Source organism: Hordeum vulgare, chromosome 6H (assembly GCF_904849725.1).
Source record: "Hordeum vulgare subsp. vulgare chromosome 6H, MorexV3_pseudomolecules_assembly, whole genome shotgun sequence".
NCBI lineage: Eukaryota > Viridiplantae > Streptophyta > Magnoliopsida > Poales > Poaceae > Hordeum > Hordeum vulgare.
In genome coordinates this window covers 545,156,217-545,176,819 of record NC_058523.1, presented here as the reverse complement: position 1 = coordinate 545,176,819, position 20,603 = coordinate 545,156,217, and the positions used below count along the sequence as shown (strand labels likewise).

Sequence of the window (20,603 nt, the reverse complement as noted above, 5' to 3'; positions counted from 1 at the left end):
TAAAAGTGCTCCTGCCTAGATTCTGCCTCGAGACGGCGGCGCTTTGTCCCGAAAGTCCTCTCCTGATTTTTTCCGGGTCAAAAGACAATTTATACCAGAAGATGGTCGCTAGAGGTGGGCGAGGGGGGCCACTAACCACCAGACCGCGCCAGGGGGCTGGCGCGCCCTAGTGCCTAGTGGGCACCTGGTAGCCCCCCCTAGTATTTATTTCCTCCAGTATTTTTTATTTATTCCAAAATAAATCTCCGTGAAGTTTCAACCCATTTGGAGATGTGCAGAATAGGTATCTTTGACATAGCTTTTTCAGGTCCAGAATTCCATGTGCCGACACTCTCCCTCTTGTTGTAAACCTTGCATATTATGAGAGAAAATGCGTTAGAATTACTCCACCAAGTGATATAATGCATAAAACCCTTAAAAATAACAGTAACAAAACATGATGCAAAATGAACGTATCACTCGGCAATCCACAAGTACTCTTGGATCCTCTAGACCACGACACCTAATCGTGTGGAAGATACACAGTCTGTTCCATAGAGGCCAATTTCTTTAGTGATGCTCAATCACTTCGAGGCCTTAAGTGTATGTTTTTTTCCTCACTTAGCTTTCTCTCTAAGTCATAAGAGGAAGGGTTGTTGTAAATGACACTCTAACTAAGCAGCCAACCATCTAGTGGTTGTGGGGCGGCTACTTATGGTCATGGGGCAACCCGACATGATATGACATAAATGCCCCTAATAACATGTTTGTTGTGAGGATAAGATCCTTTGAAGAGTTGATGCTAAGCACAAAAACGGTCAAAAATTTGAACTTACAAATTCCTGAGGCCTATCAATTTCCTCACGATAGGCAATTCGCACTGGCGAAATTCTAACTCCTCGGTTAGATTAAAGTCATCAGCGACCAGAAAAACTTCATATTTGTCACTAAAGAACTTGTCTGCATTGTAAGAGATTTTCAAAAGTTTCACTCGAAGGATTAGGAATGTAGTATTTGAGCATCACTTGGAAATACGTCTATACTTTGCCTAGACTCCTTTTAACAATATAGTGTTTCCCATGACTCAAGAAAAGAAGAAATTAACTATGAAAATGAAAGTATTCAAGCTTCAAGTCCCCGCTTCAATTTCTTCAAGGTCACACCGTATTCCTCATTTCAATTCCTTCACGAAGAGCACCAAAGTCTTCACTTGAAAAAAATACATTTTCAGGGGTCGTCTTTCGTCGTGTAAACCAAACTCTTCAGGTACTATAATACATGTGTACATTCGACAACACATTAGTCCCTTAACTAATTTGTCTTCAATACTTCAAAACCATTAAAGGGGCTTACACATGTCCACTGATGTTTAGAAGCTCGATGCGGAGAAGAAGGTTACCAAGGACACCGTTGTTGTTGCCACTGCCGCTGCTTTGACCTGACCAACTAGAGGGTATAACTCATTTATCCCTCTCTTGTTTATTTTTGTGTTGGCCATACTATTTATTTACATAGATTTTTCTGCTATATGCCTCCTACTTCCTCTGTTCCTAAATATAAGTCTTTTAAGCGATTTCATTAAAGGTCTACATACGGAACAAAATGATTGAATGTACACTCTAGAGTATGTCTATATACATCCGTATGTATTCTATTAGTGAAACCTCTAAAAAGACTTATATTTAGGAACGGAGGGAGTACATGCTTACGTGACTAAGTATCAATACGGAATTAATACTGCCAATGCCATACTCATGATTTATTTCTAGCTTTGATTAACCGAAGAATTGCAAATATAGTCAACAATATCTCTTATGTTGCATCTTCTGTACTGAAAATGTTGTGATATTCAACTAAATAACGTCCTCGATATATGGCAGTGCGTGTATGATATTTTGGATACGAATCGAAAGCTCTATATATTACAAAGGTATAAGTCAACTTCAGAAGGTTATTGCAAAGTGTGAACTGGTGGACAGGAAACAGATTCGGCCGGTGATATTTCGCAGGCGCTTGTGACGCTTTCAATGATCCCCAGTTTAGTTTTGCCAGGTGTTTGGTAGAGAGTTCGGCATCTCGGTGATATTTTCGAAATTGTATCAAATCTCAGTCAATCAAAATATGAAAACCTCCCGGCCAGTAAACCCCAGATCACCCGAGAGTTGAAAGCAAATTAGTTGTGGCCATGACTAGGCCGGCAGGGAAAAGAAATCAGATTGAGGTGTGTGGTATCACGAAGAAACAGATAAAAATCTAAGCTGAATGAAACACCAGCCACAAACCATCTTGAGTGGATGGGTTTTGATTGGAAGCCAACCCCCCTCTCATCCTATTCTTCAAGCCTTCCTCCCCCTTCTCTCTAGCAGCAGCCAGTCAGCAGGAGTGCTCGCTCGCCGCCATCTTCTCTCGATTGCTGCTCGATTAAGCACGGCCGGTTAGTGCATCAATGGCGTCCACCCCACAGCTTCTTGGGCACCTTGCTGGCTCCACCGCCACAGCCAGCCTTAGCGTGACGCCTGTGAGCGGCGGCGGCAGCAGCAAGGTCAGGTTCCTGCCGGCGACGGCGCAGAGGCGGCGCGTGGTGGCGCGGCCGCGGGCGGCGGTGTCCGGTGCGGAGAAGGAGAAGGCCAAGTCGGGCGACAAGGACGAGCGCGTGGTGCAGGTGCACAGCGCGGAGGAGTTCGACGGCGCGCTTCAGAAGGCCAAGAACCGGCTGGTGGTGGTGGAGTTCGCGGCGAGCCACAGCGTGAACAGCAAGCGCATCTACCCGTGCATGGTGGACCTGAGCCGCACCTGCGGCGACGTGGACTTCCTCCTGGTCATGGGCGACGAGTCGGACGCCACGCGGGAGCTGTGCAAGCGGGAGGGCATCACCCAGGTGCCGCACTTCTCCTTCTACAAGGGCACCGAGAAGGTGCACGAGGAGGAAGGCATCGGCCCCGACCAGCTCGCCGGCGACGTGCTCTACTACGGCGACAACCACGCCGGCGTCGTGCAGCTGCACAGCCGGGCCGACGTGGAGGCGCTCATGGCGGAGAACAGCGGCGAGGGCGGGAAGCTGCTGGTGCTGGACGTCGGGCTCAAGCACTGCGGGCCCTGCGTCAAGGTCTACCCCACCGTGGTCAAGCTGTCCCGCTCCATGGCCGACACAACCGTCTTCGCGCGCATGAACGGCGACGAGAACGATGCCTGCATGGACTTCCTCAAGGACATGGAGGTCGTGGAGGTGCCCACCTTCCTCTTCATCAGGGACAACAAGATCGTCGGCCGCTACGTCGGCTCCGGCAAGGGCGAGCTCATCGGCGAGATCCTCAGATACCAGGGCGTCAGGGTCACATACTGAACCCACCAAGGCATCTCACCAGCCGGAATAATTAAGTTGGATTTTCATCCCACACATGCAGGCGCAGCACATAGAATTACTCCCTTGTGAATTTGGCCAAAAGTAAAGGAGTACGCGCTCCTGTTACTGGCGGCATCAATCGTTGCTATATACGTATATAGGTTCAATTTAGACAATTAATGTTTATGCTTATATATCCAGTATTATTACAATCACATACGGCTGTAGCAGCAATAGAATTTTGGAGTACAAACTGTAAGTTTATATATAAAATGTTTACTGTAATGTTCAGAGATTTCCCTTGCCCTCTACCTACAGTTATCACACCGAATTTCTGTTTCCATGTTTCTTCTACGGTCATAGTGGCTCGGGAAATAGCGTACGGAAACTTGAGGTTTGCCCTTGCCAAGGTTAATTCGGCTACCGAGAGTTAACCGTAAATCCCAGTACTACGTACAATACTTTATGTACTTTAGTGATCTATATATAAACGCTCTTAGAGCATCTTCAACGGGCGTTCAAAAACTGCTCCGTGCGTTGAAAGATCCGTTTTTTGAACGCCGGACTGCTCCAGCAAAACCTGCAAAACACTGCGCGCGCGCTCAAAAACGCTATCGCGCGCATCATATTTGGTGCGCCGGCTTGCGCGCGCAGCAAACTCTGAGCTGCTGCAGATGGGACCGCTAGATCAGACTGGATTGGGCGCCGCACTAGCGCACGTCTGTTGAAGATGCTCCGGTCTCCGCGCTTCAAAACTGCTACAGTGACGCGCTAAAAAATTTATTGGGCGCGAATTTTTTGCGCTGCCGTTGAAGATGCTCTTATATTTATTATGAATTTGGCCAAAAGGAAAAGAGTGCAGATAGAATTACTCCTGTGTTACTGCAGCGGCATCAATTGATGGATGCTAGGTTCGTATTTAGACAATTTTCTATTTTTAAATAGCTACGATCCATTAGCTATTTTTTCAAAAGATGCAAGTATGTCATATGGCAACTCATGCATGTAATTCATTACTCTATGCATGCAAGCACCACATCATTAATTCATGCATGTTACTTTTAAGTTACTTTTTGCATTAGATTTTGTATTGATAATATATGGGTTGGTTGCATGTATCACACACATGTAGATCACATTTACATTTGTTTGTAATTAAGCAGTAAAAAAATGCACCGAAGCGGTAAATAGAGAGACAAGGCTTGCCTTCGTGCCGTTTGACGATTTGCCGTCCTCCCCTCCTTTGAGCCTCCCCCTGCCACTTCTGCAGCTTCGGGCGTAAGAGAGGAGAGTGGACAAAGGCCCGACTCATGTAGTATTTATAGAAGGGAATGCGGCGATTTGGCTCCCGAGCTCAGCTAAATCCGCGTGGACGGAATTTTTTTCAAACAAATAGTAAAAAAATAAAAAAAAATTCTATTTTTTTGCGTGGTAGATAATTTGACGCCTGAGGTTCGCTTTAAATCCTAACTTATTTGGACATCTGACCAGCTCTCAGCAAAAAAGACAACTCGGGGTTCAATAATTATTATCATTTTCCTCCAAGTTGGTACAAGAAAATCTCAAGAGTGTAAGTAGTTTCGCGAAAGTTTTTTTTCCTTCATAGTTGTATGTTACTCAAGCAAATTACTGCCACCGTTTACAAATATAAGATATTCAAACCTTTTTGTGAATCAGATGTATATAGACACGTTTTAGCGTGTTTGTTAACTCACTTTAGTCTGTATGTAGACCATATTGAAATATTCAAAACATCTTACATTTTGTGAAAGAAGGGAGTATCTTTTAGTGATTGAATGCTCGCTTTCTCCATATTCAACCACCAGGATATTATCAAGACAATTCTCCAGACAATACTAATAGATAGGGTGAACCTCACTATTACTTATTTCTATGAAAGGGCAACTTTTAAGCTTTCTAATTTTCACTAATTATTCTTTACACCCAAAATAAAGTGTAAATTCTTCAACTAGCTCAAGAAAAAAAAACCAAAATCCCTTATTATAATAATACTTAGCTTCAACAGGATCAGGATTGTGAATGCATTGAAAATCGAAGTGACCAATATAATTGCAACATTCACAAGCAATATGATGAGAATCACAAAGCTCGGAAGCAAGAAAATCAACATGATCAAGCTACTTACTAATATTCAAACTTTCTGATTGTGATGGTATCTCATCAGGCACAACTATAATAGGAGCAACATGCTTTGGGAGAGATACCTTTGCCTATTTTTTTTCTTCACCGCCTTAGGAGTGGCTCCAAGTACATTTTTCTTAGCATCTCTTGGAAGAGAGTGGTTGGAAAGGAATCTTCACCATATCACCTCATTCATTCTTGAAAACAAATAGGAGATTCTCGGGGAAAGGAAAGATATCACAAATTACTGCTTGGTCCACATAATAACCCATTATGCTCATTTTCAAGGTAAAAGGGGAAAATGCCACATGTATTCCCTTTGTTGCATCATATACTTCATGGCATCAATATAAGCAGTCATCAACAAGTTCGTGGGCCTTTGTGTTTTTACCCCCTCCCCCCTAGTCCCTCTAGTTGGATTAAATTCCCCCAAAGTGTAAAACTGGTTAAATTACCTCCCCATACTCTGCAATACCAGACCAATTAGGCCCTCGAGTGGTTTTGGAGAGGATGTCAAGTGTTTTTGTGTAATTGATCCTGACTGTTCAAACTGACTTGGCATATGACGCGACGGTGCAAGTCAGAGGTGGCCGACATGCATAGCAGTGGCGAGCTTGAGGCTAGTCATAGTGGGGAGCATGTTACTAGTCTATGTTACTACTTTCATAGCGGGCAGTGTCATAGATGTGGTAACATAGATGACTTTATTTATTACTTTGTAGTCTCATTTTGCAGTGGGGAGCGTTATGCAATGGTAACATAGTATTATGTTACTCTATTTATCTCTCTTCTCGTTAACTACCTGTCACATCATCATTCTTTGCTTATGTGACATATACGTTACTACTTAGGGTATGTACAATGCATAGTCTCAGGGTGATGCCCCGTATGTTATGTAGGATCGGATGTAAGAAAAAAGTAGGTTCAGATAAGGAAGCGGGATCCTATGCAGGAGGCGGGTGTTTGAAGAGAAAATATGTGGTCCATGTAAAAAGCTGAAAAATTAGAGTGGAAAGTTGAGATGCATGTATTAGAGTCTTTATTTTTATTTTTATTTTTTAATGAGACACCCTGATGGTATCTTGCATTGGAGAAAAAAATATAAATGTCTGAAACTACTTTTTATCATGGAGCATCTGTATTCATATGCCACCATTGTACATGCCTTATGTTACTCTCAGTATGACTAGCCTGAGTGGTTTCGTGTAATCACACCCAGGATGCATGGACACGTCATATGCCGAGTCAGCAGCAATTACCCAAAACCACTTGAAATCCTGTCAAAAACCACTTAGGGCTCGTTTGGCAAGGAGGGATTCAGGAGGTTTCGAGAGGAAAATCCCCGAGAGGGTCAGAAACCTCACAGAACCACGGGCGCCCATTTGGTAAGAGGGGTTTGCTTAGCCGAATCCCCTCCGTTCCCCTTCAATCCCTTCCTATCCATGTGTTTCAGGATCCTCCTCGATGGACCGGTGGAAGCAAAACCCCGAGGATTTGAGAGGATTGGGTGGAACGAAGGAATTCACCAAATCCCCTCCTCCCCAAACCCCTAGCGCCAAACGAAGCCTTAAGGGCCTAATTGTAATAACAATAAACGAACTAGATTAGTTGTGGTGTTTTTACCCACCACGCCACCCCCAGCCCAAGTGAAAGCGTTCCGTTCAGTTTCTGGTATCCACTCGCGTGACGCCAACGTATCCCTCCTACTCCAGCGGCCCAACAGGCAGCCCCCACGCGCACGTCATCATAAAAATAAAATAAAAGAGCAACTCGCCGCCGACGCCGCCGCCGCCGCCGGTCCTAGGGTTACCGGTGCCTCGCGGCTCCTCCGGACGGCCCTCCGTCGCCGCGCTGCCCTCCCCGTTGGTACGCCGCACCTTCAGCCGGGACCCCTCCCGCGCCGCCGGCTGGAGCTGCTCCGCGACGCCGACCGGAGCAGGTCAGCGACCCTCACCCCCCCGCTCCCTCCTGCCCGGAGCACCCTCTGTTTCGTTAAATTCTCCCCCTTCTGATTTCTGTATTGGGTGATTGCTGGCCGTAGATTGGGGAGCTGAGATCGGCATGGCGTGGTCGGCGAATCTGGAGACGATGGAGCTGGAGATCCTGGGCATGAACTTCGGCTGCGTCCTCTCGGCGCTGGCGGACGCCAAGATCCCGGAGAAACAGTGCCTGCTCCCGCTCGTCTCCAAGCTCCTCGGCTACTGCATCGTTGCCGCCTCCACCACCGTCAAGCTCCCGCAGGTCCGGTTCCCTTCTCGCCTTTTTATTGCCCGCCCTTACTTGGTGATTTCTCGACATTACTTACAGCATTGGTCACTCGTAGTAGATTATTGTGCCATGTGAACTCGTCTGGTGGTGGGTGGGTGGGTGAGTCCGTGGGCGTGAGAGGATCTCAGGTTCTTTACGTGAGCATGGCGTGCAAAATTGCACATATAAAGGGCTGTTTGTTTGGTCGCCTGGCCTTGTTGAATCCTTGGCACGGCATGGCAATGCCCCTTTGCTAGATTGTGTGCATAAAACCAACGAAGCGAGAAGCCACCGGTGGAATTCTTTGTTTGTTTGCTCCATGGTCGTGTGATCCTTGTGATTGTTAGTGTGTAGGTTGTGGATGTTGCAAATCCTCTCTAGCCCATGAGAAACATAATCCTCCACCCTCTGAGGCATTTTCAGGTCTCACTTCACAGCCGCTTTGCTTGAATCTAGAAATTGATTAGCGAGCATGTTTCCAGGGTGCCACATGCTCTGCTCTCCCACCACCAGTAGTTCATTGCAACCCTGTCCAGTTGACAGAAAAACATGCTCTACAGCCCCCACAGCTCTCATCCTAAAACTTTCAAGGGAACCTTCATCCTTGATGGCTTGCTGCGTGACGAAGCCTTCAACAGGGACCCGATTGCTCCCGGGTTTCCGAATTTTGGAGAACCTGGAGATGAGCAACGGAAGGATATCAGCCAGTGGGGCACCACTGAAAATCTTTGGCACGGACATAGGGTACATCTGGTCAGCATCGCTGGGTGCTAAGATCCCTTCCAGGGACTCCCTGCTACCATTCTTGTCGACAGCCCTTGGGTACTTCATCATTGCTGGATCTACTGTCATCAAGCTCCCTCAGGTGCCTGTATCTAGTGTCATAAATTAAAAACTAGTTTGAGTCGTGGAGCCGTTTACTTCTTCACATCTTCCCCTGGCAGGTAGCTTGCTCTTTTATGTTGTGTTGCCGTGCCTAATTTTGGAAATGAATTAAGATGAAGGAATGTCTGCGGTGTTGCTTGCCATTTTGTTGTGGTTTGGCACGATTCTTGTTATTTTACCAACCTCGTGTCATCAACCCTTGCAATTCCAAAGATCGACCACCAAACCTTGCCTCGTGGGGGGATCATCAAAGTGTACTTTTAGTTTATGAGTATTGCACAAGTTCAGTATGAGAGTTTGCTGTACACACACAACACATGGATTATGACAATACCAGAAAGGGTTGCAGGCTTTGTTGCGCTTCAGATGGATGCTTGTAGACTGGTAGTAAACTGCCTGACATATTTTTGTATGCTTATTTAATCAACCAAGCATTGCAGATAATCACAGAGTATAGTAATCTAGCAACGTTTTATCTTTTGAGTATCATGTAGAGATGTGTAGTGATTGAGATGTTCTTAGAGCATTTAGTGTATGGTGCTGAACTGCTGATGTAGTTGGTGCGAGATCTTAAAATGAGGATTACAGTACGTAGAAGCCTGTGGAATTATGAGGCTCATATAATGATTCGTTAGTTAATTTTCATCCTCTCATGAAGGTGAACATGATAACATGAGTTGTGGTCTTCATAAGAGTTGGGATTTAAGATCACATGTTGGAAACAAATGTATCCTACAGAATCACATCCATGTCTTCATACTGAATGAATCTGGACCTGGCTTTTTCAGGAAATTGTATGTATAAGCGCTTTTAAGATTTCAATCACAAGATTTCTTTTTCTGTTGATCATTTGTGTGAATTTGCTTTGGTGTACTGTAGACAGTCTTCTTTTTTCGATGTTCTTCTTTGACTGAACTTTTCTGTTGCAGATACTAAAGATTTTGAAGCATAGAAGTGTTAGAGGACTTAGTGTAGCCTCCTTTGAGCTGGAGCTCATTGGCTACACAATTGCTCTGGCATATTGTATTCACAAAGGACTGCCCTTTTCAGCTTATGGAGAGCTAGCTTTTCTGCTGATCCAAGGTTTGTCTTTGGCCTAATGTCATAAATGAACAGTGGGTGAAGTAGCACTAATCTCTTTTCTATTTGTAAAGCTGCATAGAAACTATTCACCGATCTTTTTAACCTACATCTGTTTTGCTTGCAGCAATTATCTTGATTGGAATCATTTACTATTACTCGCCACCAATGGGAAGCAAAACATGGATGAAAGCTTTGCTGTATCCTTGTTGTCCAGGAATTTATTATAGTTTTTCTTAGGTACCATCAGCAACAGTATGGAAATACAAATGGGAAATGTTGACAAAGCACTCAGTTTCAGTAACACTGTGCTGATTTCGTATTTATTTTACCTGCTTTTCCTAAGCAATGGTTGTTTAGATATTGTGGACTAGCTCCGACTGTTTTGGCTGGAAAAATTGATCCAGGTCTTTTTGAAATCCTTTATGTAAGTAGAAAGTGGTATTTTATTTTGTGTACACTTGAAAAGTTTCGTATGATCTCGTATTTTGATTCTGGGACTTGTACGTTTTGCAGGCTTCACAGCATGCCATCTTCTTCTGTGCTAGAGTGCCGCAAATATGGAAAAATTTCACAGTACGGCCTTTATTTTCTGTTACATCTACACCTAGCTATATGATTGGTCAATTATTGTAGAAAGTTTTTTTATCAATGCATAAGGGGACCATCATATGCCATTAACTAGCACTTTACTGTAACCTTCTTTTACTAGCACTGTTCTAGAACCTTCTTTTTTATCTTAAGAGTTGAGTTTGAATATAGAATGGTTGTTGGTGTTCTGCAGAATAAGAGCACTGGCGAGTTGAGCTTCCTGACTTCTTTCATGAACTTTGCTGGTTCCCTTGGTAAGTTGGAATAGTTGGCAATAAATTTTCAGGCCTTCATTTTATTGGATTGCATTTCCTTTTCAGTCTGATGTTATTGTCTAAAACTAAACAATATTTAGCACCTTTAATTTTCTTAATACATTATACTGCAAAGAATATGGTTATGACTTGAATCAGTTCATATTCTTATTTGACAAAGTACTTTTGACCTTTAGTTTAGGTAAATAGTATTGGTTTTGTTCATCAAGTTGTACTCATATGTGAAACTTTCCCCTTGTATGGAGTGTTGAAAGCTGGCTAATTCTTAATGCTCCTTTCTGTTGCAGTAAGAGTTTTTACCAGCATCCAGGAGAAGACTCCGTTAAGTGGTATCCTTTGAGTCTGATTATAGTTCATTACTTCACCTGATGAGCATCTCTTTTTTATGTAGCTGTTTTTTGATTTGCTTCTTAACAAGTTAACTGTTGTATGGTGTAGTGGTATGTACTCCCTCCGTTTCTAAATATAAGTCTTTTTAGAGATTTCAAATATGAACTACATACGGAGCAAAATGAGTGAATCTACACTCTAAAATACGTCTATATGCATCCGTATATAGTCCTTATTAGCAATATGCCCTATTTCCCCTTATTATACATGATTAGTCCAGCTCTAGGCCAACCAAAGTTGTTATTGAACCTATATTAAGTTTTGTTGCTTGTTCGTTCATTTGAAGTCCTGTTAGTTTGAAGTTGATTTGGAAGAATGCATAGATGGTGGGTTATTATTAAAAGAATATGGCTACTAGTTTCAGTGACACATACATAATACTCCCTCCGTCCCAAAATAACCGTCTCAACTTTATACTAACTCTAGTATAAATTTATACTAAGCTTAAGACACTTATTTTGAGACGGAGGAAGTACTATGATTGGGATATGTCTGCTTGATATATTTGTTTTTCCCTTTGCTGTACTCCTCTGGATCCCTTGACTCCTGGAAAGTACTTATGGGCTCTGTAATCGGCATCGTGACAAACGGTACGATCTTGAGTCAGATAGCGATGTACCAAAAGCCCGTGCCGAAGAAAGCGAAGAAAGAAGAATAGGGCACGAGAACTCTTGCTGGTGGTTTACAATTTTGCTCCAGGGCTATTCTTGGAGCAACATGCGCCACTTACCTGCAGGCTTTGGGGCATGACAAGAACAGTAGGGAGAAAATTCATGCAGACTCGAGTGACGATGAAACAATAGGATATTTCTTGGTTTGTAATTTTTGGAAGTGGGGTAAACTGACTGGCTGTGTAGTTTTCAATTGCCACCTTGGTTAGTTTACTCTGTGCAACTGTTTAATGATGCTAGAAAAGGTGTATATCTATTTTTTTATGTTTGAATATTATTTGTTGTTTTTAGCAATTCTGCCCAATTTGGCGTTCACCCCGGCTATGTACTGTTATTTTCTTTTCCAAGTATAAATTCAAGACAATGGAATAATTTAGCTAGGCACGGCCCCGGCGACGACGTGTCGCCCTCCTCTGCTACAAGCGGACGAGGAAGCCCAGGTGGCAATCTTCTTCAAAACTAGTTTTGGTTCTGACCTGGCATCGTTTTGATGCTGACTTGGCATGCTTTTGATGCTGACTTGGCATGCGTTTGACTGGCCATTGTCCAGGTGGCAATCTTCTTCCTTTTGATCCCAATTTTCAACTCTGGTCTGGCATTTCGTCGAGCAGTTGCCGCGTGCCAAGCAACAGGAGACTGGAGTGGAGCAAGCAGTTGCCGCGTGCCAAGCAACAGGAGCAGGAGACTGAAGCGGAGCTTGCGTCGGCGCACGTACGCGATGCAACCGTCCGGGGAGCTGCGGCACGGCGAGGATTGCCGATGACGCACGCACGCAGTCGCACAACACAAACACGCGTTGGGAGAGGTAGAGAGCAGCGGCGGGTGCACCGGCGAGGGCCGCGCGGCCATGGCGCGACGCCATCGACCCAACATGCATGCACGGACGGACGGAAGCTTGTACGAGAGAGCGAGCGCGTGCCGGCGCCGGTCTCGACCCACCCAATGCTTCAACCGAGGGCTTTTCTGACGGAACACGACGTTGATGGAGGTTCATCTGGAGGGCTTTGTCCGAGCTCTCTGTCGTGAGCTCCTCCTCCTGCTCGCTCGGGCCTCCTGTCGAGCAGAGCATGTGAGTGACGACGCGTCGGGTGCATGTTGCAGCTCGACGGCCTGCGATTGCAACACGGGGGCCAGAACTATCATCTCACCTGCCAACGCCCCGAGCGCACCACCTCTCGCCGAATGACTATCATCTCGACTCGTCGCGCCTAGGGAGGAGTCGGGGACGCTTGGCCCCATTTGGTTGGATAAGAATATCAAAGGAATAGAAAAATCATATTTGAATAGTGAAATCATAAAAAGTTAGATGCCATGTACCCCCTCTGCACCTAAATAATTGTAGTCGGCGAAAACTAGTCTAGTTCTCCCCAACTACAATTATTTAGATACAAAGTGAGTAGTATCTCAATTCCTATAAAGCCAAAAAAATTTCACGCAGGATCCTACAGAATCCAGATTCTGGAAAATTCTCCTAAGTCCATCGTCGAGTTCTTTTCGAAGATTGTAGTTTGAGATTTCGAAAAGTGTTGGATATCCGTAGTCGATAAGATAATATTTATCTGCAGTAGGACATCAACATAAGACATTAGAAATTTAAAACATACCATCTTGAATATAACAATATGGACACATGAGAGATTACCTGTCGGGGCTTATGGAAAGTGATCATAACGAACTATGGCATTGTTCCATACACGTGTGTCATGAATAGATCCGGGCCATCCGGAAACAAGAAAAGTGAACCTCATATCAAAGCACACACTGCCATAACATTTTCACTTTTGTAACCTTTCCTATTTCTGTGTTCGGGCTCCAACTCCTTGGGCACAATCACCTTAATTGTGTTCCATCAATGGCTCCAATAGCATGTTGAAAATGAGGCCAAAACTTTGTTTTTTGAAGTACTGTGTGTGGTTCAGAGAAAGTTGGATCAATTGGTCTAATGTAATCGCCAGTCATGCGGTCTACACACTTCAAAACCTCATGGATTTTTTTGTTAATGACAAAACCACTTTGCGCAAACCGATCTGCAACATTATCAGTGGTGTGACATGTACCCATGGTCCATCAAAATTGTGACAATGCTTCTTTAGATGATATGTTGCAAGTTGAGTCAAGCCCATACTTTTGAACTAGCAGATCATGCAATGTGCGAAACACTGACCTCCTCATTCTGAACATAGCATAGAAAGCTTTTGCATCTTTCTATTTCTCTTCTACCCATTGGAGTCATGTAACAAGATGTAACTTTCTTGGTGCATACGGTAGTGTCACACTTGACGATGCCACATCCATAACAAATGCAACCATGGTCACCTCAAATTCTTTATCTTCTTGCTTCTTTTTGGAAATATCCATCTGCCACAACAACATGCACACAATGTAACATTAGATCCAACACAGGTCATAGCAAATACTTCAAATAAATTGGTTCATAACAGTACAAGCAAATAGCTTAGTTCATAACAGTACATGCAAATACCTGAGTTCACAATAGTACAAGCAAATAGTCTGGTGGAAAGCAATTAGAACATAGTTTGTATAAAGCAAATAGTTATACTTATTGTTGAGCTCCCACATCCTCTTTATCCATTGATGACTGTGATCTGCGTTGGGTTTTCCGTAAAGAAGAACGAGTTATCGCAACACAATGCGGGTAAGTATTTCCCTCAGTTATGAAACCAAAGTTTATCGAACTAATAGGAATACCAATCCTCAACCGTCTTCAGCTACTGCACACAAAGAAACAAACAACTTGCACCCAACGCGGGTAAGAGGGTTGTCAATCCCCTTGATCTCGTTATTTGCAAGCAAATGAGGTGTGTAGATAATTGTTGATAATTGTAAATTGCAAAATAAAATAAAACACAAATAGTGGCAGCAAGGTAATAGTAGCGTTTCTAAATATATAAGTGAATAGATCGGGGGGCCGTCGTGTTCCCTAGTGGCGTCTCTCATGGCAAAGGCATATGATTGGTAAACAAACTACTGTTGGGCAATTGATAGAACAGTGAATAATTATGTGATTTTCACGGCAATGATTATGTGTATATAGGCACCACATCCATAAATAAATAGGCCGACTCCTGCCTGCACCTATTACTATTACTCCACTTCAAGAGCGCTTTTATAATTGCCTCTCTACATATTAAGTAAAAACAGAGTAATGCTTGGAGAACAATGACATGATGTAGACAAAGTAAACTCAATTAATATGAATAAACCCCATCGTTTTATCCTTAGTAGCAACAACACAAAGACGCATCTTGTCCCCTTCTGTTATTGGGATATAGAAATTCGCAGGTTGAACCTACTAGAACGTACAACTCCCATTGAAGAAATATTAATCTAGTTGGTCAAACTATCTCAATAGATCGGAGAGCATTACAAAGCTATGATGGTCATGCAATTAAGAATCATAATAGTCAGAGGTGACTCAAATACTTTTCATGAATAATCTGAACATAAACCCATAATTCATCGAATCCCAACAAACACACCATACACAGTGATTACATCGGATAGATCAAAGTGAAGATGCGATTAACATGGTATTGAAGATCATAAGAGAGAGATTGCCATCTAGGTACTGCCTATGGACCCATAGGTTTGTGGTGAACTACTCACACATCATGGTGAGGGTATCAAGGTTGATGTAGAAGCCCTCCGTGATTGATCTCCCCTCCGTCAGATCGCCGAAACAGAGGTTTAGATGGCCTCCCGTCGGAACAGAGACTTGCGGCGGCGGAAAAAGTGTTTCGGGAGCGCTCCTAGGGTTTTTGGAATATTTGTGAATTTATTGGCCACACAGGGAAGTCGGGAGGCATCCAGGGGGCCACAAGACATCAGGGCGTGGCCGCGCCCTGTTGGCTTGTACCTCCCTCGTGTGGCCTCTCGTCCACTTCCGATGCTTGCAGGTCTTCATATAGTCCATAAAAAATCATACTAAAGTTTCATGGCATTTGGACTTTGTTTGGTAGGGTAAACCTGCAAAGCAAAAAACACGCAGAAAACAAGAACTGACACTGGGCACTGGGTCAATAGGTTAGTGCTCAAAAATATTATAAATAGGTATGTAAATCCCAAAAAGTATCGTAGAATGATAATATATCATCATGGAACAATCAAAAACTATATATACGTTGGAGACATATCATCCATCCAAGCCTCGCAAGTGGTTCATGAGCCGTGAAAGAGGAGAAAACATCACAATATATTTTTTCCATGAAAAGATTTGTAGCATAGAAATGCTTATCACTTCTCGTATATGTACTCCAAATCAAAATCCATTGCTACAAAGAAGAAGGGGCAACTGCTTTCAGCTCCGACGATTCATCGAACAGTTCCCGGGCATGATGAGAATAGAAGTAAAGGATCGTACTTGGTGGGACGGTCGGAGGACAGGGGTTGAACGGAGATGGAGGAGCGGTGGTGGGGAGCCCTGCTGGAGCGTCGGAGGGTGACGGAGACGCATAATTCCGGCGGGGGTGTGGCGTGGTGGCCGGGGATGTGGAGCCGCGACGAAGGCATGCGAGAAAGAAGGAAGGAGAGAAAATAATGAGGATGAAGTCGCGGGGTCCGGAAAGGGTTTTGGGTGAGCCACGGGTGGCGGATAGCAACGTGTCTCGTGTCCGGACTGCCGTAATCCCCCCTCACTTTTGTCTCCGGTTTGCGAAAGAAATCACGTCCGGAACGCGTCCTAGACCGATACAATACTACGTTGGATGACTTCGACGGTCCGGACAGCGCGGCCCGGACAATTGCGGGAGGTTTGCGGGTCCGCCTTCGAGATACCCTTATTTTCTGTATAATATATTATTATTTTTCATTCAGTCTAGGCTAATGTGTTTTTTTATTTAAAAATGTGAAGAATTGATTCCTATCCCATATATAAAAACCCATTTCTCCAACCCAAAGAGCTTCAAAGGATTTCTTTTGGAAAATCTTATTCTATAGAATTCCTATAATATCCTACGAACCAAATTACTAGGGACAAAACTAATCCAATTTTTTAAGGTTAGTTAATTTTATGTTGTAACATCCCAATTTTCCTAATTGGGAATGTTTTACATTGTAGCTAAGCATCTATGCATATTGGTTGTAATAAAGTTGGCACTTGAATTCGTTCGTCTTTTGTTTTTGCATTTTCTATTTTTCCTCACACGAGAAATGCCCGGGGAAACACTCTCTTGCACGCAAGAGAGAGAGCGGAGGAAAATGACCCTCCAAAGTGCGGGCAATTTCTGAAATATTGGAGCCAAGAAATACAAAGTTTATTTGCAAAAAGAAAATAAAGCATTTTAGGGAATTTTTGAAAAAAACATTTTTTAAAGTTTTTATTTTTGCTTTGGAAAAATGTTATTCGGGTAGAGGATATTTTTCTGATTTTTTGGTATATAATTATCTATATTAAATATTTGATTTATTTCCTTTTATTTCACTTTTGTTTTTCTGTTTCGGAAAATATTTAAATAGGAAAGTGTTTTTTTTAGTAGGCAACCGCGTGGGCGCTGTATAGGCAGTGGCCCGCCACCCCCTAGGCATGGGATCCGAAATCCCTTACATTTCGGCCGCCCTACCCCTTCCTTCCCCGCCTCCTCCCACTGCCGCTGGCCCCCCCCTGGCCGACACCTCTCCCCTGCGGTCACCCCCCACCTCTCTCCCTCCTCTCTTTCCTAACATGCCCGAGCCCCAGCCCGAGCTCCCCTGGAACCCCGAGATCCTCTCGGACCACTCTCCCTTTCCTTCCCCGCACCCCTCCCCGGCTATAAAAGCCCAAGCCCCCGGCCGCACCCCGTTCCCACCGCCACCACGCCGAGCCGCCGCCCACCCGAGCCCCTGCCGCAGCCTCACCGGAGCCCGAGCTCCCCACCTTCGCCCCCCCCTGGGGCAGTCACCCCAGTGCCACCCCGACTCCGCCGACGCCACCACTCGCCGGAGGACAGCCGTCGCCGCCTCCCCGTCCCGCCACCACCACCGGAGACCCTCCCCTCGCGGGCGACCCTCACCCCCGCCGGAGTTGCCCAGCCACTGCTACGGTGAGGCCCTCCTCCTGTTTTTTTTTTCCTTTTCTTGTTTTGCCCTTAGATCTTTATTCAATGGTGTAGATTAGAAGCAGGGTAACTTTTCGGTTTAGCTCAGAAAACCGTCGGTTTTATTTCACTTATTCATTAGCCAGCAAGTTTCGGTTAGAACTCGGCCGTTTGCTCCTAGCGTTAGCAGCAAACACCCCCTTAGCCTATCACAGCGCGCCACGTATACCCCTGTCTGTTAGCATGTTAGCTTCTTTTTTTCTGTCTAGTTGCAAAAACAGCAAAGTTTCTGTTTTTTTTGGCCATAACTTTTGGTCCCGATGTCCAATGATATTGATTCTTGTTCCAGTAGACTCCAATTTTTCTGTAGTTTTTAAAAACATATAATTTGTCTATGTTTGAAATTTTCAAATATAAGTTAGATCAGATTTAGTGTAAACCTTGTTTTGCCTATTCCAGGAGTTTAAAAAATGATTTTGAGTTGATTCTTTTTGCTACTGCTTCCTAGTGATTATATCTTACTGTGGTAGAAGTTTCAAAAATTTTAAAGTATTTTTACTGGTGTTTTTAACAGAAACAAGTTTCTGCCTTAGTAACGCGTGTTGTATTCTTTTACTTAGGCTTTAGCAAATCCTTACTTGTGATGTTATTTTTACTTGTTGCTTGATTGTAGTGCTTATGGTGTGTTTTGTGTTTGTATCGGTAGATCATCCGGAGTGCGAAGAGTGTTACTTAGAAGCGCTCGATCAAGACAACTATCATCAAGGCAAGTCATTTTGATCACGTTATTTTTCCTATGTTTTCGATGCATGGTAGTTCACCTTTCTTTGCCCAATTTGCATGCTGCCTAGGTACTTGGCCCCGGGACGACAATTTCTTATTGCTATGCTTGAGTAGACGGGTTTTCGGTTGAGTGCATAACACGAGTGATGCGAGGTTGATTAAATAATCAAGACCGGTTAAGACAAGATTTTCAAGACCTCGGACGCAATGCAACTCTGGGTGAAGGACGGTTGATCGGCTCCCTGGAGAACCCAGTGGATGCCCGGGATGCTGGAGAGGCCATGACATCCTGCGGAAAGCTTCACCCAGGCTCGAAGAGACGGGCGGAGACTTCAAGACTCAAGGTTTACCTGCACAACCACAAGTCATTATGGGCTCTGGCTTGGTTGGACAACGCGGCGACTCTGGACAGGCGGTGCTAGCAGATGTAGAAGAACGGTAGGAATGGATCGTCACCGACAGGGATTCAGAGGGACCCGTTGAAAGACCATGTTTTGATCATCCGGTCTTCAAACACCCTGAAGTGCGAGGACAAACACGGAGGCGATCAAATCTTGTGGGGAACGTGTGCAAAACTCTGCAGAGTGCCCAACCTAATCGATTAGCCGTGTCCACGGTCATGGACAACTTGAGCCGAAGGCATTGAATTTCCCCTGAACTCTCGACACAATTAATAATGATGTGGGTGTTAATAACTATTCGGGTACGAGAATTGGTTGGCGGAACCATCTCGTTAACAACAAACAATGTAGTAATATTTTGCTTCCAGCCCCTCTTGTTGTAGGATAAAACTGGCTTTATGCAAAACTCATAGCCCCACCGGCCAAATATGCATGTAGAGATAGTTGATTATTATTTACTCCTCTCTTTGATGACTTGCCGGCATATTCAATATGCTGACCTACACGGCTGCAACGTATCATGTTGCAGAGTACTTTTCCGACCAGGAGTGAGGCTACGTTCTACGCTCAGCGACATGCCCTTGGAGTCGGATGGACTCGTCTACCTGATGCTTCCGCTAGTCTTCGTTAGATATCTCATGAGATGGCCTTCAGCCACTTTATTGTAATCCTTTATTGTAATAAAGTACTCTTTATGAGATTTCGATTAATAAAGCTGTGTGATTGAACTCTTGAATATATACATTATGTACTGAGTGTGTACCAGCATGATCTTGGGATGGTACGGAAACACCAGAGGCTTGACTCGTCTTGAGTCTGGTCACTACAGAAATGGTATTCAGAGCACACGCTGACCTTAGGACGTAACCTCTAGGAATGGAAAAGCCTTAGGAAGAAAACTATTTTCTCTTATGTCTATAAATCCTTTATTTTCTCTTCTGATCATTTCTGACTTCTCTCCAATTTTCCAATGTTTTAGATGGCCACCTTCGCCCCTGTTAAGTTCACGGAGTTTTGCCAGCCCGACGCCACTATGCCTTTCGGAAAGGAGCTGGTGCAGATCACCAAGGACTTGAGGATTGCTCTGCCGACTATCACAGGGAAGCCAACTTCGTCTTACCCGGAGGATTCACGCTACAGGATCGAGGTGCACGTTCCCGGAAGGACATTCGAGCCGCGCACTGAGCCGGTGGATTTCAAGTTCATCGCACCCAACTGGATTCTCGGAAGGGACATGGGATCCATTGTGCACTCGGACGTATCAAGGAAGAGTACAAAGGCTGCCCTATTTCACCAGACCTATTCACCGTATCCCGGAGAAACGAAGACGGAGAAATCATCTCAAGCAAGACCAAGGACGCTCTCCTGTCTTATGCCCAGACCTTGGAGAAGCACAACGGGACTCTGGAGCATCGTGTGATCAAGGACGCCAGGAAGATCAAGCAACTGTCACTCCGCGAGCTTGAACTCGAAGAAGCAGCCCGGGAAGCCCACTATGAGCACGAACTGGAGGTGAAGGACTTTCTGGAGCGGATCGAGAAGCTGAAGACTCGAGTTGCATACCTGGAGGAGGAACTGGACATGGGCGAGAACCTTCATCCCGAAGGTGACGTAGCCCCCTTGATCAGCAACGACGAGGACTATGAAGAAAGCTCCACCGAAGGACCCATCACCATGCTTTTCTAAGGAGGACACTTAGACTAGACCACCAAATTTACTTTAACGTTATACGTTTTAGGCCGATGTTTAGGATTATCGAATTTTGTATCCCCGTGTGAACCTTG

At 44.5% G+C, this 20,603-nt stretch overlaps 2 protein-coding genes across 3 annotated transcripts; both read left to right on the top strand.

The window, feature by feature from the left end:
- Positions 1 to 2,271: 2,271 nt before the first annotated feature.
- LOC123404409 (thioredoxin-like protein CDSP32, chloroplastic) lies at positions 2,272 to 3,617 on the top strand. Its single transcript, XM_045098332.1, has one exon. It carries the CDS (start codon positions 2,426 to 2,428, stop codon positions 3,320 to 3,322), a length of 897 nt encoding a protein of 298 aa, XP_044954267.1. The 5' UTR covers positions 2,272 to 2,425; the 3' UTR covers positions 3,323 to 3,617.
- Positions 3,618 to 7,108: 3,491 nt separating this feature from the next.
- LOC123402400 (mannose-P-dolichol utilization defect 1 protein homolog 2) lies at positions 7,109 to 11,918 on the top strand. Of its 2 annotated transcripts, XM_045096318.1 has the most exons (9): positions 7,109 to 7,403; positions 7,506 to 7,705; positions 9,526 to 9,679; positions 9,804 to 9,876; positions 10,037 to 10,103; positions 10,193 to 10,252; positions 10,461 to 10,521; positions 10,830 to 10,871; positions 11,487 to 11,918. In XM_045096318.1, the coding sequence occupies exons 2-9, from the start codon at positions 7,526 to 7,528 to the stop codon at positions 11,588 to 11,590; spliced, it is 741 nt and encodes a 246-aa protein (XP_044952253.1). In that variant the 5' UTR covers positions 7,109 to 7,403; positions 7,506 to 7,525; the 3' UTR covers positions 11,591 to 11,918. The 2 variants fall into 2 exon arrangements, with proteins under 2 accessions (XP_044952253.1, XP_044952252.1); XM_045096317.1 differs by lacking the exons at positions 7,109 to 7,403; positions 7,506 to 7,705 and adding an exon at positions 8,120 to 8,576.
- Positions 11,919 to 20,603: the final 8,685 nt, after the last annotated feature.